Source organism: Balearica regulorum, chromosome 2 (assembly GCF_011004875.1).
Source record: "Balearica regulorum gibbericeps isolate bBalReg1 chromosome 2, bBalReg1.pri, whole genome shotgun sequence".
Lineage (NCBI taxonomy): Eukaryota > Metazoa > Chordata > Aves > Gruiformes > Gruidae > Balearica > Balearica regulorum.
The window spans coordinates 30,027,385-30,048,887 of NC_046185.1; the positions used below are offsets into that span (position 1 = coordinate 30,027,385).

At 43.0% G+C, this 21,503-nt stretch overlaps 2 protein-coding genes across 10 annotated transcripts in view; one reads left to right on the forward strand and one right to left on the reverse strand.

Moving 5' to 3' along the window:
- LOC104639124 (transcription factor E2F5) overlaps positions 1 to 21,503 on the reverse strand; it is a 41,791-nt gene that overhangs the window by 11,080 nt on the left and 9,208 nt on the right. For 2 of the 5 annotated variants that reach the window (XR_012833773.1, XM_075743793.1), the window contains exons 5-11: positions 20,612 to 20,676; positions 18,038 to 18,305; positions 17,140 to 17,340; positions 16,665 to 16,709; positions 2,500 to 2,697; positions 2,089 to 2,137; positions 1,358 to 1,383 (exon numbers count right to left, since the gene is read on the reverse strand). Coding sequence is in view for 4 of the 5 variants with exons in the window: in XM_075743793.1 (XP_075599908.1) it covers positions 1,358 to 1,383; positions 2,089 to 2,137; positions 2,500 to 2,697; positions 16,665 to 16,709; positions 17,140 to 17,340; positions 18,038 to 18,305; positions 20,612 to 20,676 (852 nt within the window). In the remaining variant the exon portion in view is untranslated. Of the gene's footprint in view, positions 1 to 1,357; positions 1,384 to 2,088; positions 2,138 to 2,499; positions 2,698 to 8,734; positions 8,936 to 14,608; positions 15,345 to 16,664; positions 16,710 to 17,139; positions 17,341 to 18,037; positions 18,306 to 20,611; positions 20,677 to 21,503 lie in introns of those variants that run through there. The other 3 variants (XM_075743794.1, XM_075743795.1, XM_075743796.1) reach the window with 3 other exon arrangements.
- The window catches only part of RBIS (ribosomal biogenesis factor), a 424,391-nt gene continuing 412,370 nt past the window's right edge, over positions 9,483 to 21,503 (forward strand). For 3 of the 5 annotated variants that reach the window (XM_075743815.1, XM_075743813.1, XM_075743814.1), the window contains exons 1-3: positions 9,483 to 9,806; positions 13,015 to 13,131; positions 14,485 to 14,555. In XM_075743815.1, coding sequence (XP_075599930.1) covers positions 9,687 to 9,806; positions 13,015 to 13,131; positions 14,485 to 14,553 — 306 coding nt within the window. In that variant the 5' untranslated portion in view covers positions 9,483 to 9,686 and the 3' untranslated portion in view covers positions 14,554 to 14,555. Of the gene's footprint in view, positions 9,807 to 13,014; positions 13,132 to 14,484; positions 14,652 to 15,752; positions 17,126 to 21,503 lie in introns of those variants that run through there. The other 2 variants (XM_075743812.1, XM_075743811.1) reach the window with 2 other exon arrangements.

A 21,503-nucleotide genomic window follows, 5' to 3' on the forward strand; every position in this document is an offset into this window, starting at 1 on the left:
AAAACCTAAACTTTGTTAGGAACTAAATACCACCAAATAAAGACAAAAGAAGAATTTCTTAAGTTGCCTATTTGCTAACACAAGTAGCCTGGCTAATGAAAAGGAACTGGAACTGTTTATCTGTAGGGAAAAATATTTGACCTCCTTGCAACTTCAACTCAAAACCATGCTTTTACAGAGCCTATAAACCAAGTGAACAAAGGGGCTGGGGAAGTGGCACTCCTAAAACAAATTCCTTCTTTCAAGGACTGAAAACTTGGAGGCAAATGATCCTAGACATGTGTAAAGATCAGTGTTCTAACTGGCTGAGGGAAAACAATTACGTAGAAATGCATCAGCATTCAATGAAATACTTCTGCTGAAAAATGTGGAAAACGGCCTGTTGACGTATTTGTACCACATCATACAGTGATGGTAAAACCCTTCCTTCCATTCCAACAGTAATTAAGGAAGAGGTTATTCAGAAGCTATTTAAGGCAAATATCAGTATCTCAATGTTTGAAAAGAGCTGGAAGAAGAGGTCTTTGAAACATCAGTAGGCCAATTTCAGAGAATGGAGCTAATGTGGTACCAAAGATAAATAGAATTACACAAACAGTTACAGACTTGACAGCCCAGTTTCAATGCTGGCCAAAGTGAAGAAATAGTTCATATGGAAGTCAGTTAATAATGTATTAAAATATGCTAATGTATTTAGTACCAATTAGTTTGATTTTTTTTTCCCCATAAAACCACCATATGGCAGGACTGCTTACTTCACAGGGGTGCCCCAGAGGCCAAATTTTGGCCCTAGAAAATTCAGTATTTTTTGATCAATGACCTGAAAGAAAACAAAAACATTACTGATAAAGTTTGTCAGTGGCAAATATTAGGGAAAATAGTGAATAACTCAGTTTATGGATACAGAAGGATTTGAATTCTTTGATAAGTAAGGAGTAAACCAAAATGTAAAGCCACGTATGTGGACTGAAGAATCTAGTCCATACATAGAAGACATGGAGTCTCCTGAAGGAGACTGGGTATTACATTTGTTAATTATCTGACCAACATTGGTCAGTGCTTTGCCATGACATGAACTATATCCTTGGAGATATGGCCTGAGGAAAGCAGTAAGAGGATCACGTTACCACTGCTTTGGTACCAGTGTAAGCCTACAGAAATACTGTGTTCAGGCCCTGTCACTTCATGGATGGAGTTAGAAAGTGGAAGAGGTTCTTGGTGTATTCATATTCATATTTATTACTTAAAAAAAAAAAAGGACTTTAAAGGCTGAGTTGATCTAACTCACACTAGAAATAAAGTGTGATTTCAATTTTTTTTTAAATTGTGAGGGTAATTAACAATTAGAACAACTTACCAAAGGCTGTGGTAGGTTCATCATCGCTGGAAATTTTGAAATCAAGATTGTATGTTTTTCTAAGAGATGTGCTTTAGTTCACCCACGCCTACTAGGCTTGAAGAAGAGATTAATTCTGGGAGGTCCCATGGCACCTGACACACACGAGGTCAGACCAGATCACTGATGGTCAGCGGATGGCTTTCAGGCAACATCCAATGTTACTTGTATCAACAGGAAATTTAAGAATCAAACTAAGACTGTCCAGGAAAGCAAAGTATGATGTTGTCTCCATCTAGGTCTCTCCCTGTTGCCACTATAAGCCAGTTCCTCAGGACTAATGGACAAGGTGATGACAAAGTAGTCCACCTCTGGCTTTAACCCTTGTCAATGCACCATACGGGCTTGGATCCTCGGCTAAGCCTCATGCAACCACAAGAGGATTTTATTGCTCGTAGAAACTGCACTTCTACAGTTTCAAGGCAGGGTGTGCTAGCTTGCCTACCATCCAAGAGAAGGTTTTAAAGATGAAGGCACTAACATTAAAAAGACTAAATAAGAACTTCTAAATAAGGATTATTGCTTTCAAAAAGGGAAGCTACATACTCCTAGAAAAAGACTGAGACAATAACTCTTTTCAGAGAAGAAAAAGGATCACATGGGATATATTTCATTTGTTCTGTATTGGCTCTTTCCTGACACAAGAAGTCCAGGTATGGATGGTAAAAAAGTGAAAAAATATATAACCAAACCTGCAGCTAAAGTCAGATAAGAGACTTGAGCGATTCGGTTGGAATGAACCTGTAATGAGACACAAAGGATTCATCTGCAGTGAGAGAGAGCAGCATTTGAAAAATTGTATACAACACTGTTCAAACAGGGGGGCTGGCACTATTTAGCTGGTTGGGGTGGATCAAACCATCCCTGTGAAAAGGGAATCCTAGCACTTTCTCAGAAACGCAACCTCGAACTCGTGTCCAAATATGTTCCCACATTGTATCATGCTGAAAGTCAGGGAAAAAAGGAATCTCTCATTCGGAGGAGCAAAGCCTTACTGTTTACGAGGAGTTCATACCTGGCAGTGAGACATGCCCAGGCTGTATATGTACAGTCTACTCAGGAAATGGCGGAAGAAGACACAGTGCAACAGGAAAGGAACAAACCTGATTTGTTGACGGTGTCATCAAACTCAACACTGGTGGAGTGCCCGTTGTTAAGGATGATTTTAGCAGAAGCCGGATCGTAATTGGGATTTAGAGGACGGAGAGAGGGATCATACTTGGTTTCCTCAGTTTTGATGTCGATGGGTGACTGACGGTCTCCATTAGCGACAGGAAAAACCTCCTTCCAGTGGGCAGGCCCTGCAATGCATTGGAGGAGAAGTCTAAACTGATGGCAGTGCCCTGCTTGTACAAAAGAAGACTCTGCTTGAATTGTTCTTGTTTGCATCTTTTAAATTCAAAAAGATGCATCAGAATAACACAGATCAAAATATTCAGCTACTTCTGCTGCACCACATTGCAACAGCAGCTCTCAAGACCCCTTTACCTACCTTGCATGGTGCATCTAACTGTATTTCGCCTTCGAACAAGGCCGCATGCAGTAGGTAGACACTTATTTATTCATTGTTAAGACTCAACTATGCACAAGACATATCCAACAAATGCCCATTCAGATCAAGCATGCTGTACCCAACAGGCACTATGCCCCAATAAATTCCTAACATGCCATTTTTGCCTAATATCACGTCTCGTTATGTCTTAAGGTATTACCTCTTACCTATCCAAAATCCCTGCTTTAAGGGTTTATTTATACCTTAGTCACTGCCTGCAAAAGACCTGAGAATGCATCTTCTACTGACCATGCTGAACGAGATGGGGAGACGATAAAAAGGCTGAGCGGTGCGTGGACTCTCCTGGGGCCTGACGGCAGTGCCTGTAACCTAGGCATCGCTGCACAACCCACCGCCTCCTCCCAACCCACCAACCCTGCAAACCAGCTGTCACAACACAAGAAAGAGACTATGGTTAATCTAGACTAACCATAAAGTCTGTGCACACGCAGACACACACACATGCACACACGCGCTAGTATAGCGCTGACAAAACCAGTAAAGAACAGGAACACTCAGGAGAGCGGTTCCTGCACGAGGTTTGGATTTCTACCACCTCCTGCTGATAAATAACAGTAGATCTTCCAGACACAGACTTGCACCACCATTCAAAAGAATTAGCTAGAAATTAAAAGACTGAAGAAGCTGTTAATCAATACAAGTGGTCTCGAGTTAACCTTCCTCTCCATGCAAGCTAAGCCAAAAGGCAGCTGAAAAGCATTGTCTCAGTAAATCAACAATATGGATATGAGAAAAGTGGCAAATGTAATTCCAAAATAGTAAGAAAAGCTTCATTGATGAGATGTGTGAGATATCTGTTCTTATCTACTAAACATCAGAGAAACCCCATAAGAATATATGTGCCATTGTTGAACCATATTTTAATAATAAACAATGCGGAAAGAGGCCAAAGAAGAAAAATAGGAACAATAAGTTGTTATAAGGTAAAGATAGCAAACAAGATTTAGGATGGAAAAGAGGGTAAGGGAAAGGGGAAAGGGAAAAGGGAAATGTCTTCAGGGCTAATGATCTTTCAGTATTATAAAGAGCATAGCACTTATTTTTCCTCCAGGCTTATCATGGGTAAGAAGCATAATAAATCAACTAAGAGAGACTGGACATAAGAAAAACTGAGCATCAGAACCTGATCTTGTAAAATCTGCATGACTGGAAATCCTCATAACTCCCTATATTGAAGGTAACTGATCTCAGTCTAAAAATCAGCTTGTTATTTCTGGATAGTTTAGCACTTAAATAAACAGGACGACAGAAAGGCATTAAAATATATTATTATGCTGTGATTAATAGCCTAACATCAAAAGTTGTCAGTTTTGTCTCCTGAACTTCAACAGAAGTGAGCGCAGCTCAGAAACTCACAGGTGCCAAAACCACCCAAGGGCCCCAGCAGCAACTCGGGGAGGGAAGGGTCCCACGGCGCCGTGGGGAGGTCGCCTGCACAGCCACCCCAGCAGAGCCTGGCTCTCCTCTGAGCAGCACCAAAAAATGGAAGAGGGAAGGAGCAGCTTGTAAAGACCAGCCTAAGACTTAAATCTCTGGTAGAACAAAGGCAAGGGCCTTCAGTCTCGAGGGTTTTTTTAAAAGTCCTTTTGTTAATGACTTCATTAATGAAACTCAGTAAGCAATCCACTTCTAAGGCAGAAGATAAAAATCCTACTGTTTTGAAATATAAAGCTGTTTAAACTTAATTCTTCTCACTTCACAAACGGTCATCAAAGCTATTCAATGTTTTCATTACATACAGTTTAGCATATGATAGAATTTTAATTGTGTTTAGAACCTAGTACCTTCTAGTTAGAGATGCAATGTACAATTTTATTAATTGAAGAAGCACCACTCCATCATTTATACCTAAGTAACTGCTGCGATTTAAGATGCTTAGAAAAAACTTATTGCTACTTCATTTTAATGCTTAGGATATTCCTAAGCTGAGGAAAGGCAAAATATATTTATGTGCTTAACTACTTGGTCCTATTGCTCCATCTCAGCAATAAGTATAGTTATTGTACAGTAAATAATATGAATTATTTGCATTCACAAACAATATGAATGTACCAAAAAGAGGACCCAAGGCTGTGATTCTGGCGTTAGCTAATTATTCAACCATAAACTTCAGTTCTAAAAAGACATTGTACCTGCTTTTGTACTTGTCCTTAGCTCAGATGACCAAAATAATCTTCTACTTTGGTGATTAAACATCTGTCAGTAACACAAGACTGCCAGAAATCTGACCTTCAAAATATACAGGAAAATATCAAGAAATTTCAGCTCATTTTCTACGACTTGGTTATATCAAGAGGTATTCCTTACTGGATTACCAACCAGCAATCTAATACAATTATCATACCGTTGCCAGTCTTGGAAAACTGTGGCTCAATGCATCACTATGGACCCCATCCCAAAGCAAACATTATCTATGACTGTTGGAAAATAACACATTACAGTTGGAAGAACATGGAGATGATGCTCAAATGCATGTCATACAATCTGATTTAAGGCAGTGGGATCTCCAGGGTGAAAATGTCTTCTGAATTTGGACCTGAATTATATGCCTCTGTCTCAACATAATGTACAATTTAATTTTCTAGATACTTAAGACATACCCAGGAATGTGTAACACTGATTCACCTCCTTTCATTTTTTAATTTACTGAAGGGACTTGATTAAATATACCGATTTTTGAACTTAGGAAATTCCCTCCTGCTGATGGGAAAATGTTCTTTTATTAGAAGAGATTACCTAGTAGCTCTTAACAATCAAAGCTGCTGTGACCAAGATTTAGGACAAAAACCCCTGAACCATCTGCTCTGAAGATTGCATGCCTTTATTGTGGACATGCAGTTACCAAACGTCATACACACCGCTGTCACTTTTAGATTAGACTATTGCTGCTTATGGTACCCACCAGCATTGCACATATTCAGCTCATGAACTAAGGAAGGGCAGTGATGAGTTTGTCAGGAAACACAGCTCACTATAGTGCCTAACAGCAAGACCTTTTTTACCCAGCTGGAGTTAAAAGGGATGACTTTCATCAAAAGGCTAGACTAACTTCAAACGAGCTTCATGGAGACATCACGGAATACGGTTCAGTTGCAATGAGCCTCTATACTTGCATAAATAGAGTACGTATGTAAAAGTGAATTATTTTTTTTGGACAGCTTGCTATTATGTGCAGAAAGTTTATTAGTTTGGTATGGTCTGACCTTTGCAGGATCACAACTTCATTTCTTCGTAAAGAAAATTCACTGCCCAGTTTATCATACACAAAATGCTTAAATTTATAAGGTTAGCTTTGCAAGTAATTTACTTGCACATTAGGTTACAGTAAGATTAGATATAATAAAAAGAATTGGAAATTCATAACAGGTAAAATTAAGTGCTGTTGTTTAAAGCAGACATCAAAATTATGTAATTATTCAAGAGAGGAGAAAAAATAAGGATTTCGTAACCCTTTTGATTTATAAAACACCTCAGTGTCATAGTTGTAACTATTCCAAGACACATTATTGCAGTAAAACACATGTAAGTACTTTCCATATATTTTATTAAACAAATAGTAAACTGAAGGCAATTGATTCTCGATTTGTGTTTTAACTAAGGCAGTTCCCCTGTTAACTAAGGGGACTGTTTCTGTGAAGGGGCGAGAACATTCCCCTCTTCACAGGAACCCTGATGAGCTAAGAAAAGGATGCATGATGGATGCCACGCTGAAGCCAGTTTTCAAGATCTCAGTATTACGCCTCCGTACATAAGCACCATCAAAACGGTGAGGCAAGAACAGTGGCAAGAAAGCAAAGGCCAAGGTTTGCATAGAAATAAAATAACGCCTCTCTGCATTTCAGAAACATGTGCATCAAGGTAGGGGAGAACATTTAGTTCTGTGTATACCAGTCAGACCATGTCCTTATACAGAGATATACCATATATGCAGACATTTATGTGTAATATTTGACAGTTTATGCACAGAATGATTTGTGTTGTGGTTACTATTGCTAAGGGGCAATTTTCTCCCCCCCCAGTTTATAAAAACAGTGCTTTTATCACTGCAAGTAACACATGCAGAACTCAGAGGGAATGCAGATATCTTTCTAACTCTTCAGGAAGTCAACTTTAACATATGACTGCACCAAATTTAATTAATTTCACTTTGTTGCTACCTCCTTAGTTGCAAAAGCTAATCTTAGTCTCAGGAAAACTATTCAGGGCCATGCAGGGCAACAAATTTTTTCAAGAATCAGAGCAATCTGCATTTGTTGTCCAGCAAAACAAGAAACCAGCAAAACGAATAAAATAAATGCATAAAAAGAGAAAAAGCTGAGAAATAAAAGTGATGCTGGGGAAGAGCAGTGAAGTGTTGGATATCCACACTTCTCTCCTTTAGCCTCCTGTGAGAGGTGGAGGAAAGGGGATGCACTGATGAAGAACTACCCACCTCAGCTGCTGGGGCTCCAGGAGAGGAGGAGAGCAAGAAAGTCAAACTCCACCCCAAATATGTTATCAGCCAGTAAACAGAGTTTTATAGGAGAAATGGGGCCTCAAAAAAGGTCCAGGGCTGCCCCGATAGAAATTCTGGTGCCCTCCCCTTCCTAGAAGTTAAGGATAGCAAAGGAGGAGGGATAGGATAAGGGAGGGAAAGTGGGCTTCTTATCTGAACCGTGCAGGTGAAGTCCACAGCACTCTTGGAAAACATATGGAGAAACAAATTTGAAAAACAAGACCCATTTACGTCTTCAGGGGAGGGGTAGAGTAGACTGCACAACAGTAGATAACACACCTAATCATTGCAACATCGCTGCAATCCACCACCACCCAGTTTTTCAGGAAAAGTATATTCATCCAGAAAAGATTGAACAAAAGGACCAGGAAGGAAAGGTAGTACTTGCACAAACAGTATTCCAAACTCCAAGTAATCATATAAATGAAGCACACTCCTATAGGCATTAGCATATGCAGACACATAGCTTTCTCCTTTTACTATAATGCTGTTTTATTTCTCTGTGTATTATAACAGGCAATGTAAGTTATTCCATTTACTTAATCAGAGCCGAGTCTCCAATTTACAAAAGCACTTTTCATTTCTACTGGCATGACTTGTGAGCCGGTCTGTACACAGGAGCAGCGTTTGCATGACTTACAATGCAAACCAGAGGAAAGTCTTTAAGCCTTCTGATGAGCACATCTTGGGACTTCAAAGACTGACAAGATTAAGGAAACCATGAAACAACCAAAATCCAAAAGCATCTCCTCTAAGGTGCATAGTTATACATTCAAATGACCAATTCTAGTACCTAGTCTTTCCCACCATATCACAGAAGCTGAATATAGCCGAAGTCAGAAAGGCACTGGCGATACAGCAGCTCTGATCAGTGTGACCGTCTAATAAGTTGCAGATATGTGCATGCAACTATTCAACTAGACGAGCAAATGAAATCCTTACGGGGAACGACACACTCCAATTTTCCAACTCAGAGCCAACCCCCGACCCGACTCTCACAGGCGATGCTGCACGCATGAGACACCTCTCTCAGCAGCCAGCCTTGCATCACTCCGAAACAAAAGTCTGCTCGCTCTCACGTTGCAAAGCCTCGACAGAGTTTCGGCTAAGTCAGCGTTCTCGTGGGCTCGGGAGCTGCCGAAGCCAGCTACGGGAGGTGCCCTCGGGGGTACCCCGCTGGCCGCGGCGGGAGCGGCCGCCTCGACGGCCCCGCGGGCAGCACCGTGGCCGCCCCCGGCCCACCGCCCGCCGCCCCCCGCTGCCTCCCTACCGTTGTGTTCGTCGTATCCCCAATGCAGCATGGCTCTGGTCTCCTGACGGGACGGGACGGGCTGGCACGGGAGAGGCGGCCGCGCCGTCACCGCCGCCCGCTTTGAAGGCGACGGGCGGCGACGCCCCGATGCTCGGGCGCCGATAAGGAGCCTGCAGCGCTCCGCGCCCGCGCAGCCCGGCCCCGGCCCATCCGTGCCGGTTCTCGCCCCCAGCTCCCCGCCGCCCAGCGTCCCCGCAGCGCAGCGCCGTCGGGGCGGCCCGGGGGCAGCGGTGCCGCCTCGGAAGGGACCGCTCCAATAGAGTAAAGCTGTTACCGGTCCGTCAGTCACCTTCCCGCGAGTGCCGTGAGGTGTGCGGCAAGGAAAGACGGGGCAGTACGTGTCTCTTCCTGGGGTTACTCCCCCCTATCCCCCCCAATGTACACCGAAGTGACCGCGGCTGCCCGGCCCCGCTGCCCAGCCCTGTTGCGTCCCCTGTGTTCCCCTCCCGCCTCGGCCCGAGGCGACTGAACCCAATTCCCTTTGCAGCCGGCCGTACAAAGATGTTTTTTGGTTTTAAACCCCTGTGTTTCAGGGACCGGCCGGCACGTGCTTTGGCACCGTGGCGTCCCACTCGGCGGCCAGCGGCGACACGCGCAGAAAGCTCAGCTTTCCCGTGCTGGGAGCTGGTTGGGGGGTGGGGGGGGAGCAGGCGCGGCAGGCGGGGAACCGGCCCGGGGACGGGGACGGGCACGGGGACGGGAAGGCCGCCCCGCCGGTGCCGGTGCCGGTGCCGCTCCCCGCCGCGGGGCCGGGGCAGAGGCGGGCGGGGGAGAGGGGCACAGCGCCCCCTGGCGCCCCCGCCGCCCAATGACAGCGCTGGGATGGTGGGGGGGGAAAGGGGGGATTGGCGGCTTCGCCGGCGCGCGGGGGTGACGTCAGTCGGGCGGCCGTCGGCGCGGAGCAGCCGCCATGGGGAAGAGCCGGTCGCGAGCGGCGAAGGCGGTGAGTGTGTTCCGCATCGCTCGCAGCGGCGCCGTCAAGGCCAAGGGCAAGGGCAAGGCGCGGCCCGTCACCTCCGGGCTGAAGCAGGTGAGTGGCGCGGGGGAAGGGGGCGCCGGGTGGGAGGAGGCTTGCCCCGGGGAGCGGCGTGATAGCATTCCACCGGAAGGCCTCGGTCCCCCCGGGTCGCCCGTAGGCCCCGCGGCCGCTTCGGCGGGGTTGGCTCCGCTCCGGGCTGTTGCGGCCTTTCCTCCTCTTAGGCCTCTTCTGCGGGGCGCAGGGAGCGGTCGTGACTGACCGAATAGGGCTGGTTTATGGACAGTGTTACGAAATTGCAAAGTACACAATTTCCACCTGAAAATGTGGTGTACATGTTGATGTCATCGTCTTCAGAAAGAGAAGCACAAACAGTTTATTTGACTTATCTCCTGCAAGCATCTGCCACGTAAGACTTCAAGTTGTTCTGCTTGCGGGGCGTCATTTAGAAAGTATCTGATAGCATCTCAGTATGTCCCGGGGAGCCTGGTGCTAAAGACATCAGTATTTAATGAGCTTACATTTACTTATATAGTTATATTTATGCTTGCAGCATCACCGATGGTGTAATTCAGGGTACAATTTAACCAAATGGCTTGATCCAAACCACCAGGCAGAGCTACTGCAAGGGCAAGTCCTGCTCCTCCCCGCCATGTTCCTGACCCCAGCCTCCCTTACCAGGCTCTGGGCTCTGTTCCCACAGCTTGCCTTGATGCTGGCTTGGGAACTCATTGCATACTAGGCAATTCAACTTGCTAAACCAGCAGCAAAAGCAATTAAAAATGCATGTTGCATTTTTCTTTGCTGGGTTGATGAGTTGAACAAACTTAATTATGAACGAGTGCAAAGAGAAACATTGGGGCTGGGGGGAAGAATCAGAAAGGATGGAGCCTTTTCTGCTCCAGAAGCTGCTTATTTGTCTCAGTTGTCGAGTAAAACTGTGTGAGATGCACTGAATGGATCTAAGAGCACACGCTAGCATATGTTTTACTCTTAATTCCTCTTTTTCCCCTTCTGATGCCATAGATGGACTGAGAAGCTCCTTCTGTGAGCTGATTTAACACACTAAAGCAATGGAAAAGTAAACAAGCAAAAATAATAGGCCATTTTCATGTCTGGAGAGCACCACAGCCCAGAGGAAGGAGAGAGTGGGTCCTGTGGCTGGGAGTGATGCAGGGGAAGAGGGTTGGGGTGATCTAAGCAAGAGTTTTCCTCTTGATAGCAGCAAGTCATAGAATCATAGAATGGTTTGGGTTGGAAGGGACCTCAAAGATCATCTAGTTCCAACCCCCCTGCCGTGGGCAGGGACACCCTCCACTAGACCACGTTGCCCAAAGCCTCATCCAACCTGGTCTTAAACACTTCCCGAGATGGGGCCTCCAGTCATTATACAGCAACTTCTCCTCAAACCCTGCCTCCAGCCTGAGCTGTGTGATCTGCTGAGCTGGTCCCTCTGGAAGGGCATCTGATAATAAAAGCAGAAAGTTAGTGGCTTATTGTTCCCTTTAGATTTAGCTGCAGTCTGCTGGGCAAACAGAGTTAAACAGCAGCTCTAATAAAAGGCCCTTTCAGATTTTCTCCTGGAAGCTAAAGCCACTTGACAAGTTAATCTCGTAGACAGGAACGTAACAAACTTCGGAAATAAACAGGGAGCCCCGAAACAATGTCATATTGCTGGTGTTGCATCTCCACTTAGTCGAGAGAGTTCTGTATAATAAAGGAAGAAACAGGTTTAAAAACATATTCATGAAAAGTCAGTAGCTTATTAGGAGTAAAATTTTATTCTGTGTGTTTGAAGCTGTATTCTTTAATTCATTAAGCCTTTGGAGATTCATTTATCATTAAGCAGCATAGGAAAATGCTCAGAAAATTTGTTAAAATAGGTTTATTCTTGAATAGAAAAAAAGCCCATTATAATTATTGAAACAACTTTTGATATAGGTACACATGCTAGCTACAGAGCCTCTTTCTACAGAGAAGTCCTGCCAGAGTAGCTGAGGGTATCAGGTATTAAAACTGACTGGATCCTTTCAACACCCCTCTGAAGCTGGAAAACAGTAACAAGCCCCAATGGGAAACCTAAGCTCTTTGTAAATGGCATTGCCCACTGTCCCACCCACTCTGATTTGAGCTAGGAGCTGAGTCCATATTGCCCAAGTCACCATCCCGGTTTTTATGAATTAAACTGCTAATCTGAATAGGCTTGTTTTATCAGCCTCTTGCCACTGCTTTCTTACTGCTGGTTCTCTTGGTTACTCGCTTAGAATAAATGGAATTATTGTTAATATACACATGCTCTGAAATTATGGAAGCTTTGAAAGGAAAATGAATACGTGTAACAGCTCACAATTTGCTTCTGCCTATGTAAATTGCCGAGAGGTAAATTACAGGGGTAGCCTTTGGAACAGCAGTAGGTATCCTGAAATTTGGAGTTGCCTGAAGAAGTATGACCGTGCTTCTGGAACATTTGCAATGTAATAGGCCATTCATTATCTGGCTACAATGCTGTTCCAAGCTTGGTGCTTCAGAAGCAATAGGTGCTAAGGTTGAGATCAGCTGAACTTTAATTTGCTGCAGTGGTGAAAGAATTGATGGCCCCACACATCCACCCTGCTCCGCTGCGACAGAGCACAGCACATGTCCGTATCTTAGCTCTTCCCCTTCGAAAGCAAGCATCTTTGCTGAAATAATTTACAAAGGCAGACTTGGGCTAGTAAGTGAGGCTGATGTGTCCAGGACTACAGCCACAGAAGTTTCATTAAATAACATCATAGCAAAATCTGACAGATGTCGTTGGCCAGACCTACTATATGAAGAAGTAGGAATGCAAGGTGGGATGCTGAAAAGCAAACTATGGGAAGAAATTCAAAATGGTAAGATCATTTACAAATGAAGAAAGGAGCCCTCCCTGGAATTCCACTCCAGCTAAGAGGAGCTGGGGGTGGCATAGCAGGGCCTGTCCACAGCCTGGCTTTTGTTTTCCCTGTGTTCTGTTTCTGGATCACTATGGGCTCCCTTTCCAATAGAACAAGCTTAACTGCTTTCATAAGTTTCAGTTTATTAGAACATTAGTAGTACATGACTAGATGATATAATTAAGTAATAGATAAACTCAAGTTTAAAAACACATCTTCCAAAATTGCTTTGTAGTAGGTATGCATATAACACTGCCTGTGTAATAGTTGTACAAAAATGGTGCAATTTCTCATGCCAATGGAATTTCAGTTAAAAATACCAATGCGTGTATTTTTTTCCCTCCCAGATAAACATTAGAAATGCTGAGAAAGTTAACACAATAAATAAAGCATTTGCTGAAGTTCAAAAAGAAGTACAGCAGCTATCAAAAGGCACTGCAGCAGAACCTCAGAAAAGTCATCAGGTAATTTCCCTTTGTAAAAATCTGAGGAGGTAAATGAAAGGAAAACGCGTGTTCAAAGCATTATATTCAGGCTCTAAGACTGCAGGCAATTCATGCAGTTGCTTTAAAGCTATAAACCCAGCTTTATTAATTTCAGTTGTGTGGTAATGTTGAAATCTGGTTAGCATATTCAAGTGCTATATAACTACTAAAGTCAAGAGAGGAGGGTGGGCAGCCAAGCTGGAGCATGCTTCCAAAACATATTTTTACATTGTTCTAGCTGGTTTTTAATTCATTTTTTAAAAAGTTAATTCCAGCTCCTTGATTTGAGACTTATGCCTCAACATGAGTAGACACAGAAAGTAAGGATGAACCTTGCAGTTCCCTACCTGAAGCACTTGATAGTGCTTTGAACTAAACAGCTCTGTCTCTTTCTGTTCCTGATTCCTGAGCCTTCGTGTTCCCTCATCAGAAGTATCAACACCTGAAACAGCAATTTCTGTACTTGAGCTCTTGCCTGTAGCACTTAAGGTTCCAGACAGCGTTTCACTTGTCTTCGTCTACATATTAAACAGGGCTACCTGCAGTCTTGAGCAAGAAATAATTCACAGAATTTAATTGCAGACAAGCTACTCTGTAAAAACTCTTTATGCTGACACTTCCTGATGTACTGGGCATGGTTTGGGGATGGAGAGAAAGCAGTGAGCCAGGATGAAGTACAGATGAATCCATCCTGGCTGTTGGGGGAAGTGGACATGAGTTTTACTTACTGTGCCTGGGGTGATCAAGTTTCTGTATGGCTGGGAGCGACAGAACGAGCATCAAATACCTTCAGGAGAGGCTGAGGGGAAAATGAAACGTAGGCGGTGGTGCTGCCAGCACAGGATGAGGCCGAGCAAGGGTTTCAAGGCAGTTGGTGCCAGTGGCCCTGTCCCTGCTGGTTTGCTGTTGCACACAGCCAGGAATTTGGACTATACCACTGCTCGTGTGCTGATAGGGCTATACATGACGTAATGTTGAATTTAATCACTCAGGCTGTAACAGTATTTTCTTCGAAGCTGCAAAATCATGCTGTTGAGAGCATTTCCTGAACTAAAAGCTGAGCCTATTTCCAGTTGGCCATGTATGTTATGTTACTGGCATGATCCTTTGTTTTTCTCCTGAAGCATAAAGTATTGACTACTTATCTGTCAAGCTTAGTGAATCCTGTACTCCCCCAAATCATGGAATTATGACTGCAAAATTAGCCTAAATTAAATATATAAAGACAAGCTAATTTTCTAGACAACAGGTATTTATTTACTCTGCTTGAAAATAAACCCCAAACCAAAAGATACTGCTTTCTACTTCAAACTGTTAACTCATTTTTTTCAGGTTTCCAAACATATGGAAGAGGAACCAGCAAATGTGGATGCTGCCACAAGCCTATTATCTCAGTTGTAATGTGTAAAGGACAATGAAAGGATCACAAGAAATGAAGGTCAAAAACACTGATGGCTTTGTTTGTACAATTTTATTAAAAAAATCTTGTTAATATACAAGTATTGGCACACTTTAATACAAACTACAAACAGACCTTTCCTATCATCTAGGAAAGTGGAATGTCAGAAGTCAGTGTGAGAAACTTAAAGTGCTAAAACAGAAGGCACTTCACAAAATTGGTTCACTGAAACAATTTAGCATAACTCAAGTTGGTATCCTTCACTTTACAGTTTGGCAGTGAAAGCTTCAAAATTGATTGAAAGGTTAAAAAAAATAGAAAGCTTCTTGGCAGTAAAGCTTCAAAGAAAATGCTGTTAACTGTGAGCAAGAAGCCTAATCATTTTTTAAAAAAAATGATCAAAAGGCTATAAAGCATTTTCACTTTTCTTACTAAAGAAAACTCCAAATAATTGGATTACACAGAGGACACTCAGGTGAAAAAATGTGCCAGAATTTTTGAGAAAAGCCCTTTTTTCTGGTTGTTGAATTTGTTTTGTGAAGTCGTTAAAGGAAGCAAAAGGAAATATACTCCCAGAGTCAGTGAACTAAGAAGTTATACATTCATTATTCAAATACTTAGGTTATGAAGAAGTCTAGAATGTTATAGTTAGAGGTAGATAAGTAGTCTGGTTGACACAATATCTAATAATTTAGTATCTGCACATCAAAGAGATCACAGACTCCTTCATTATCATCCAGGTTAAAGTTGTAGTCATCTCCGGGAGTAGGAGAGAGTCGTAAGAGAGGAAAAACTGTAAAGCAGGAATAGTTTAGTTTAAATTAAAACACTTGTGGAATATTAGCCCTATCTCATAATTCAGTATGTTTATCATCACCAGTATCAGGGTTAGTCTTAATAATTAAAATAGTCTTGATAATGTGACAAGCATGCTAGAGTACATATTGTGAACACCTATACTGCCTTCAAACTAAGGCAGTGACATCTCTATTTCAGTGAATTTGCTGGAATGGAGCAATAGCTGTGGAATATGGACTTAATCTCTCCTTCTGCAAAGGAGCTCCTGAGCAACTTTTGAAACTTTCATCAGCAAGCCATCAATTATATTTATATTCCTTTGTCTTGTTAGAGTATAGCATACATCAGCCTTCATATATTTATCATTTTAAGTAAGGAAGTTACCATTATCCCGATTTTACAGATGAAAAATGGAGGCTAGCAGTTTCCCTGTGCACTGCATTTCAAGCATGGATTTGAAGCTGTCTTTGGGGAGAGAACGCAAGAAGAGATGCCTCAGCCCTCGTGCTGCACCTCAGGAACGCTAACCTCGTGCAGATGAGTTGGGCATGCTGTACCTGCTCTAAAAGTAGAGACTGTTTCCATTTAAGCAATGTATTGGCACATTCACATAATCCCATCTTGCCCCTCGGATCTTATAATTACATGGTTCTTTCTGGATAAGCCCTGAGGTTGTCTGCTCGGAGGGCAGATATTAGTAGAGGCTGTTCACAGCAACATATTTAGAGGGCAAGAGGAAGAACAGCAGCTGAGTTCTCCTCTTTGCCTGGCACCTTCATGAGACAGAGCAGACAGGCAGGGACCTTGTGAACTTAATATCTGTGGTTGAGTTCTGCACTCATGTGGCCACCAAGGTGCAAGAGCAGAAACGTGTGACATTTGTCTGTTCTGTGAGTGTGCCACAGCTGGCCATGTATCAGTCTGCGTGCAGGCATGTAAATATGTTCTGAAATGTATGCTCAAAGCTCCTGCAGGAAGCCTGAGGCAGAACAGAATTAAACCAGATTTTTTAAGGCAGCACTTTAGTCATCAGCCTATTCTTTATTCCTGAATTAAGGACTGGGGGGTTATTCATGCATGTAAGTGCTTGCTGGATTAAGGCTTTCGTATTTTGATTGTTAAATAAAATTGTTGCAGGGAATGGAAAGGGGAGCAAAAGACAAGAATGACAGAGAGGAGGCAGTACAGGGGAAAGAAGTAGTTTCATACTGACTCTTGGCATCAGATTTAACAGACACCTACCAAGAGCGCTGCTCGCACAAAACCCGTGCTGCTACTTGTGATTATTAGACAAGTAAAGATGCTAAATACTTACCATCAGAAGACATGAGTTCATCAATAATATCCCCACTGATATTTCCTGTGAAAGACAGGAGCATGTGTTTATGGAAGTCAGCACATTCTTTGCATTAAAACACTGAATTGCAAAGTACATGACAGCTCACATGCAGTGTAGGAGCTATGGAGATAGCACGCCATGTATACATAAAATATATTCAGCTTTCTATCCCTCAGTTTTTCTTGATACATTTCTCCCACTGATCCCTTACAACCCTAGAGCCATGTATAATATGAAGCTTATTTGGTGGCAGAGAAAGGTATTTTGCTCAAAATGAGTTTGCTACTGAGAGCTGGCACAGTTGCTTCATTAGGAGATGAACTAAGGCCTGTCGTTTCCTCTGTGGGAAAAGTGCTCATCTTTCCCTCTGTGTAACTCAGCGGTAGCTTGGTCACAAAGGAGGGCTCAGGAAACTAATAAACACATTTAAACAGTAACTGCTTCTTCCTACCTGCGGGCTCCTCCATCTTTGCTATGTCAAATGAGTTTGGCTTGAGAATACAGTTAACGTCCAGGGGCAGCAAGCCCTGGTAGTCATTTGAGCTAGCAGTAGCTTGGGCAACGTCTCCTGAAAGGCTAGGGTACAACACCGGCTCTGGAAGGCTGGAGTAAGGAGCTGCTGGGGTTGTGCTGTTCTGCTGCACGCTGCCGTCTACAAAGACAGAAAGGCATGTTATAAAGTCTGTTATGGTAAAAGGGAAGACAAAAGGCCTGCACCCGGCTTTGTCTTTTGAGGAGAGCATGGCCAATGTCTGGGATGAGGTGAGAGGAGTCTCCCCCTTCCAAAGTCACAGGCATAATATCAGGGCCCCTCAGAAATGCAGTCTGTAACACTGACAGCATTTTCTTGAGTCTTTTCAAATTACCCTACTATTATTATGAAAAAAATACCTGATATTCAGGCAGTCTCTCACTGTAGCTATGTGGAAGAAGGTAAGTGGCCTTGTGGCACAAAAGCTGGAACTGGCGCCTGTATTATCTGTCTCATTAAAAGGTACATGTTCAAATCATACACTCCTTCAGAGGTTGGCAATTTCGTTCCATACTGCATTCTGGAGAAGCACCTCAGAATAATTAACAGGATCACATCCAAAACCTGTTCGGTATAAGATGATAAGCTACAAGGGAAGAATCTCTTTCACCAGACAGAAAACAGAAGAGGAAAAGGCTTCTCTGTAACCTCCTGAGAGCTGTTAGTAAGCCCTTGGGGTAGTTTCTTAACAGACAGCTGCTACGCTATGCAAATTCTTGATCTTGCCTTTATCTACCACCTTTTCTAACAGTTTCTCCTTTCCCTCCAGTTCCCTTCTTCCCCCACCCATCTGAGGTAGGAAAAACCCTGGACCCACCTGATGGTGTGTCCACAGCTGATGTTTGCGGTAACTCCTGTCCGTCGTTCAGATCGTGCTGTTCTGGTGGGTTTTGAGGAGCTGTAGCAGGTTTAATGGGAGTCGCTGGAGCTGCAGGTTGAGACGGAGGCTGTGCGAGGTCATCAGGTGGAGGAACTGGAAACACCATGGGCTTGGAGGAGCTTGATTCTTTATTTATAAGCAGCACATGGATAGGTCCTGAACTACTTTTAAGATTGATCTGGTATTTCTTCTGTCCGTTCTGTCCCTGTAAAGGTGGTATATCATGAAAAAGTTACCATTCCTCGAGAACTTGGAACTTTACAAAATGTAACTACCTGAATAGTTATTTCCAACAGAAAGTAATGAAGATGTTTGAACAGAATTCTCATTGATGCACTTTTTACCTCCCAGAAGATAAATACAGTGCTCTTCTAGGTAGATCACTAGGAAGAGCTGATAGTTGGCACAAACTTATCAAATCATACTCAGGAAAAAATATTTAATACATGTGCCATAATAATAAAAAACCCCTACCCAAACCAGATTGCAAACCTGTAATGTATTTACCTGACCACAGCACAGTTACAGAGGACACAAATACACAATTCCAAATAGACAATTCTTTGAAGTGGTTAACTAAATCTTGAAGTTACATAAGATATAGCCCTGCTATAAGTCTCATCAATAACAATGACAAATAATGATTTCTGTACATTTACATTTCTTCCTTTTAAATGGAGCTTCAGAATGATCCTGGTTGGGACCAAGTATCCTAAACCAGTTGGATATCTCACCCAGACTGAGTGAACAGAGGATCACCAGTCTGTAGAAACAATTCTTAGATGATTTGCCAGGCCTTCTTCTGGCATGTGACTTCAGGAATACAGCTAGTCCTAGCTGTCTCTAGCACAGTCTCAATGAGACCGCTGACTGCACAGTGGCTAATTCAGCAATAGGTTTTCAGCAAGTATATTCTAGAAAAAATGAGGATGAGAACAGTGAGACAGGAGCCTTGGGGAAGGGGAACCAAAGCAAAAACATCCAATTTGAACTTGGTGATGAAGAATAAGATCAGCTGGTTCAAGTCCTCAACAAAAAGCCAAAACAACCCAAACCCCAACATCACAGCTGCTAACTTCAGTCCCACAGAGAACCCTACCATTGCCTGAGCTGATTTCAGCAGACACGGACAAAGATAGTACCACTGATCAGCTTCATGGTTCTAGCCTTGGATGCTCTTATGATAACAGACTGTGCTTAGCCTCACTAAAAATAGCTTGTGAAATTTCTCAGGTGAATTTGAGCCTTCTACAAGCATAGTGGCTATCACAGTTCATACAATGCTCTCTCCCAACTATGTAAACCCTATTTAAAACAGAGCACTGCAATAAAAAAAAAAAAAAATATTAAAGATGGACAGAGGTAAGTAATTTGGCCTCCTACTTTAATCTTGCCCATCTAAGCTTTTTGGCTAAAGCAAGACTGCAGTTTGTTTCTCTACCCAGTCTAGTACTATAAGGCTAAATCTACAACTAAATCACAGAATGGAACCACAGAATGGTTTGGGTTGGAAGGGGCCTTAAAGACCATCTAGTTCCAACCCCCCTGCCATGGGCAGGGACACCCTCCACTAGATCACGTTGCCCAAAGCCTCATCCAACCTGGTCTTAAACACTTCCAGGGATGGGGCATCCACAACCTCTCTGGGCAACCTGTGCCAGTGCCTCACCACCCTCACAGTGAAGAATTTTTTCCTCATATCTAATCTAAATCTACCCTCTTTCAGCTTAAACCCATTACCCCTTGTCATGTCACTCCAGGCCCTTGTAAACAGTTCCTCTCCAGCTTTCCTGTAGGCCCCTTCAGGTACTGGAAGGCTGATATAAGGCCTCCCTGGAGCCTTCTCTTCTCCAGGCTGAACAACCCCAAGTCTCCCAGGCTGTCTTTGTAGGAGAGGTGCTCCAGCCCTCCGAGCATCTTCCTGGCCCTCGTCTGGACTTGCTCCAACAGCTCAATGTCTTTCTTGTACTGGGCTCCCCAGAGCTGGATGCAGGACTCCAGGTGGGGTCTCATGAGAACAGAGTAGAGGGACAGAATCACCTCCCTTGACCTGGTGGTCCCACTTCTTTTGATGCAGCTCAGGATACGGTTGGCTTTCTGGGCTGCAAGCGCACATAAATCTAAAAGGCTTTTTGTAAGAGATCTGTTTTAACAATACACAGAGAAATCTGACACATAGAAGTCACTGCTGATACATTCTCAAGAGAATTCATGACAATTGTGCCTAATTTGGAAAGTTGCAACATTTAAAAGCAAGAGAGAAGAAGAGAGGACAAAGAAACCCACTATTATATCTCGTTTTTAATAGAGGACAGAGTTACCATTAGTCTATCTAGGTGTACAGAACCTACTTTTTCCCACCCAGCCTCTCCTTTCTCAACTGAAGCCATCTTAATTCTTAATTTTTTTCCCGTCTTGCACACAGACAGAGATAAATCCGCCACTCTAATATAGCTCTTCTTTTCCACTATCCCTCTAGAACACTTAGGTAAACAAGAAACCAGTACATACCATTTCAGGTATAGGTACTTCTAACTGTGTACCACAAGGTGCTTGAATTGCTAGAAGTGTGTCTCCTGGTGAAATAGCAATTTTTAAAAAAGTGTTAAGTGTGCATATTTTTCTTAAGTCTTACATGGTATCCACTCAAATGAGATATGGTAATTCTCTAGTGTCACTTAAAATACTGCATAATTCTAGCATAAATAAACTTGGGGTGGGACTTGCATAGTCCCTGTAAGATCCAAGTATATCCTATAATATAAATCACAGAATTCAAATCTTAGACCACAGTTGCAAGAACCTTTTCTTGTAGCAGTACAAGATTTACCACCTCCTTTACCTGTTTGTTACTGTCCCCAGATCTCCTAGTTGTATATGTAACATGAGGTGAAAATATTTAACTAGTTTCTTTTTCAGCTAACATAGCTCTCTGGTCCAGCTCACTTTATGCCTCTGAGGAATGGTGGTAGTAGAGAGAGATTTAAGAGAAGGAAGACAAGGTCGTAATGATCATCTTTAGCGCCAGCACTTCCCAATGTCTAAGCTCACAGCTTCTAGAGCACACAAAACAACTGAGATGTAACAGCTGACTATCAAAGTCACCTGTGGCTTACTACGCACACTAAAATGTATTGGTTAAAGTCAGGAAATCACAATTACATCAACAGCACTGGCACAACCTGCCTTACACTGCAGGTCACTCACCTACCTGCACATCATTTCCCCTTTGTCCATAACTTGGAGTAATGCTTTTCTTTCTCTGCTTCCTAAGAGATACTTACATGAAGTACTATGTGACTGGCATACTAAGTGCCTCCACATTTTGTAACGTCTAACTTTTTTTAATCACAGCTCATTTTTGTTAAACTCTGCAGTAGTTGTCTAATCTTGCATTTTTATT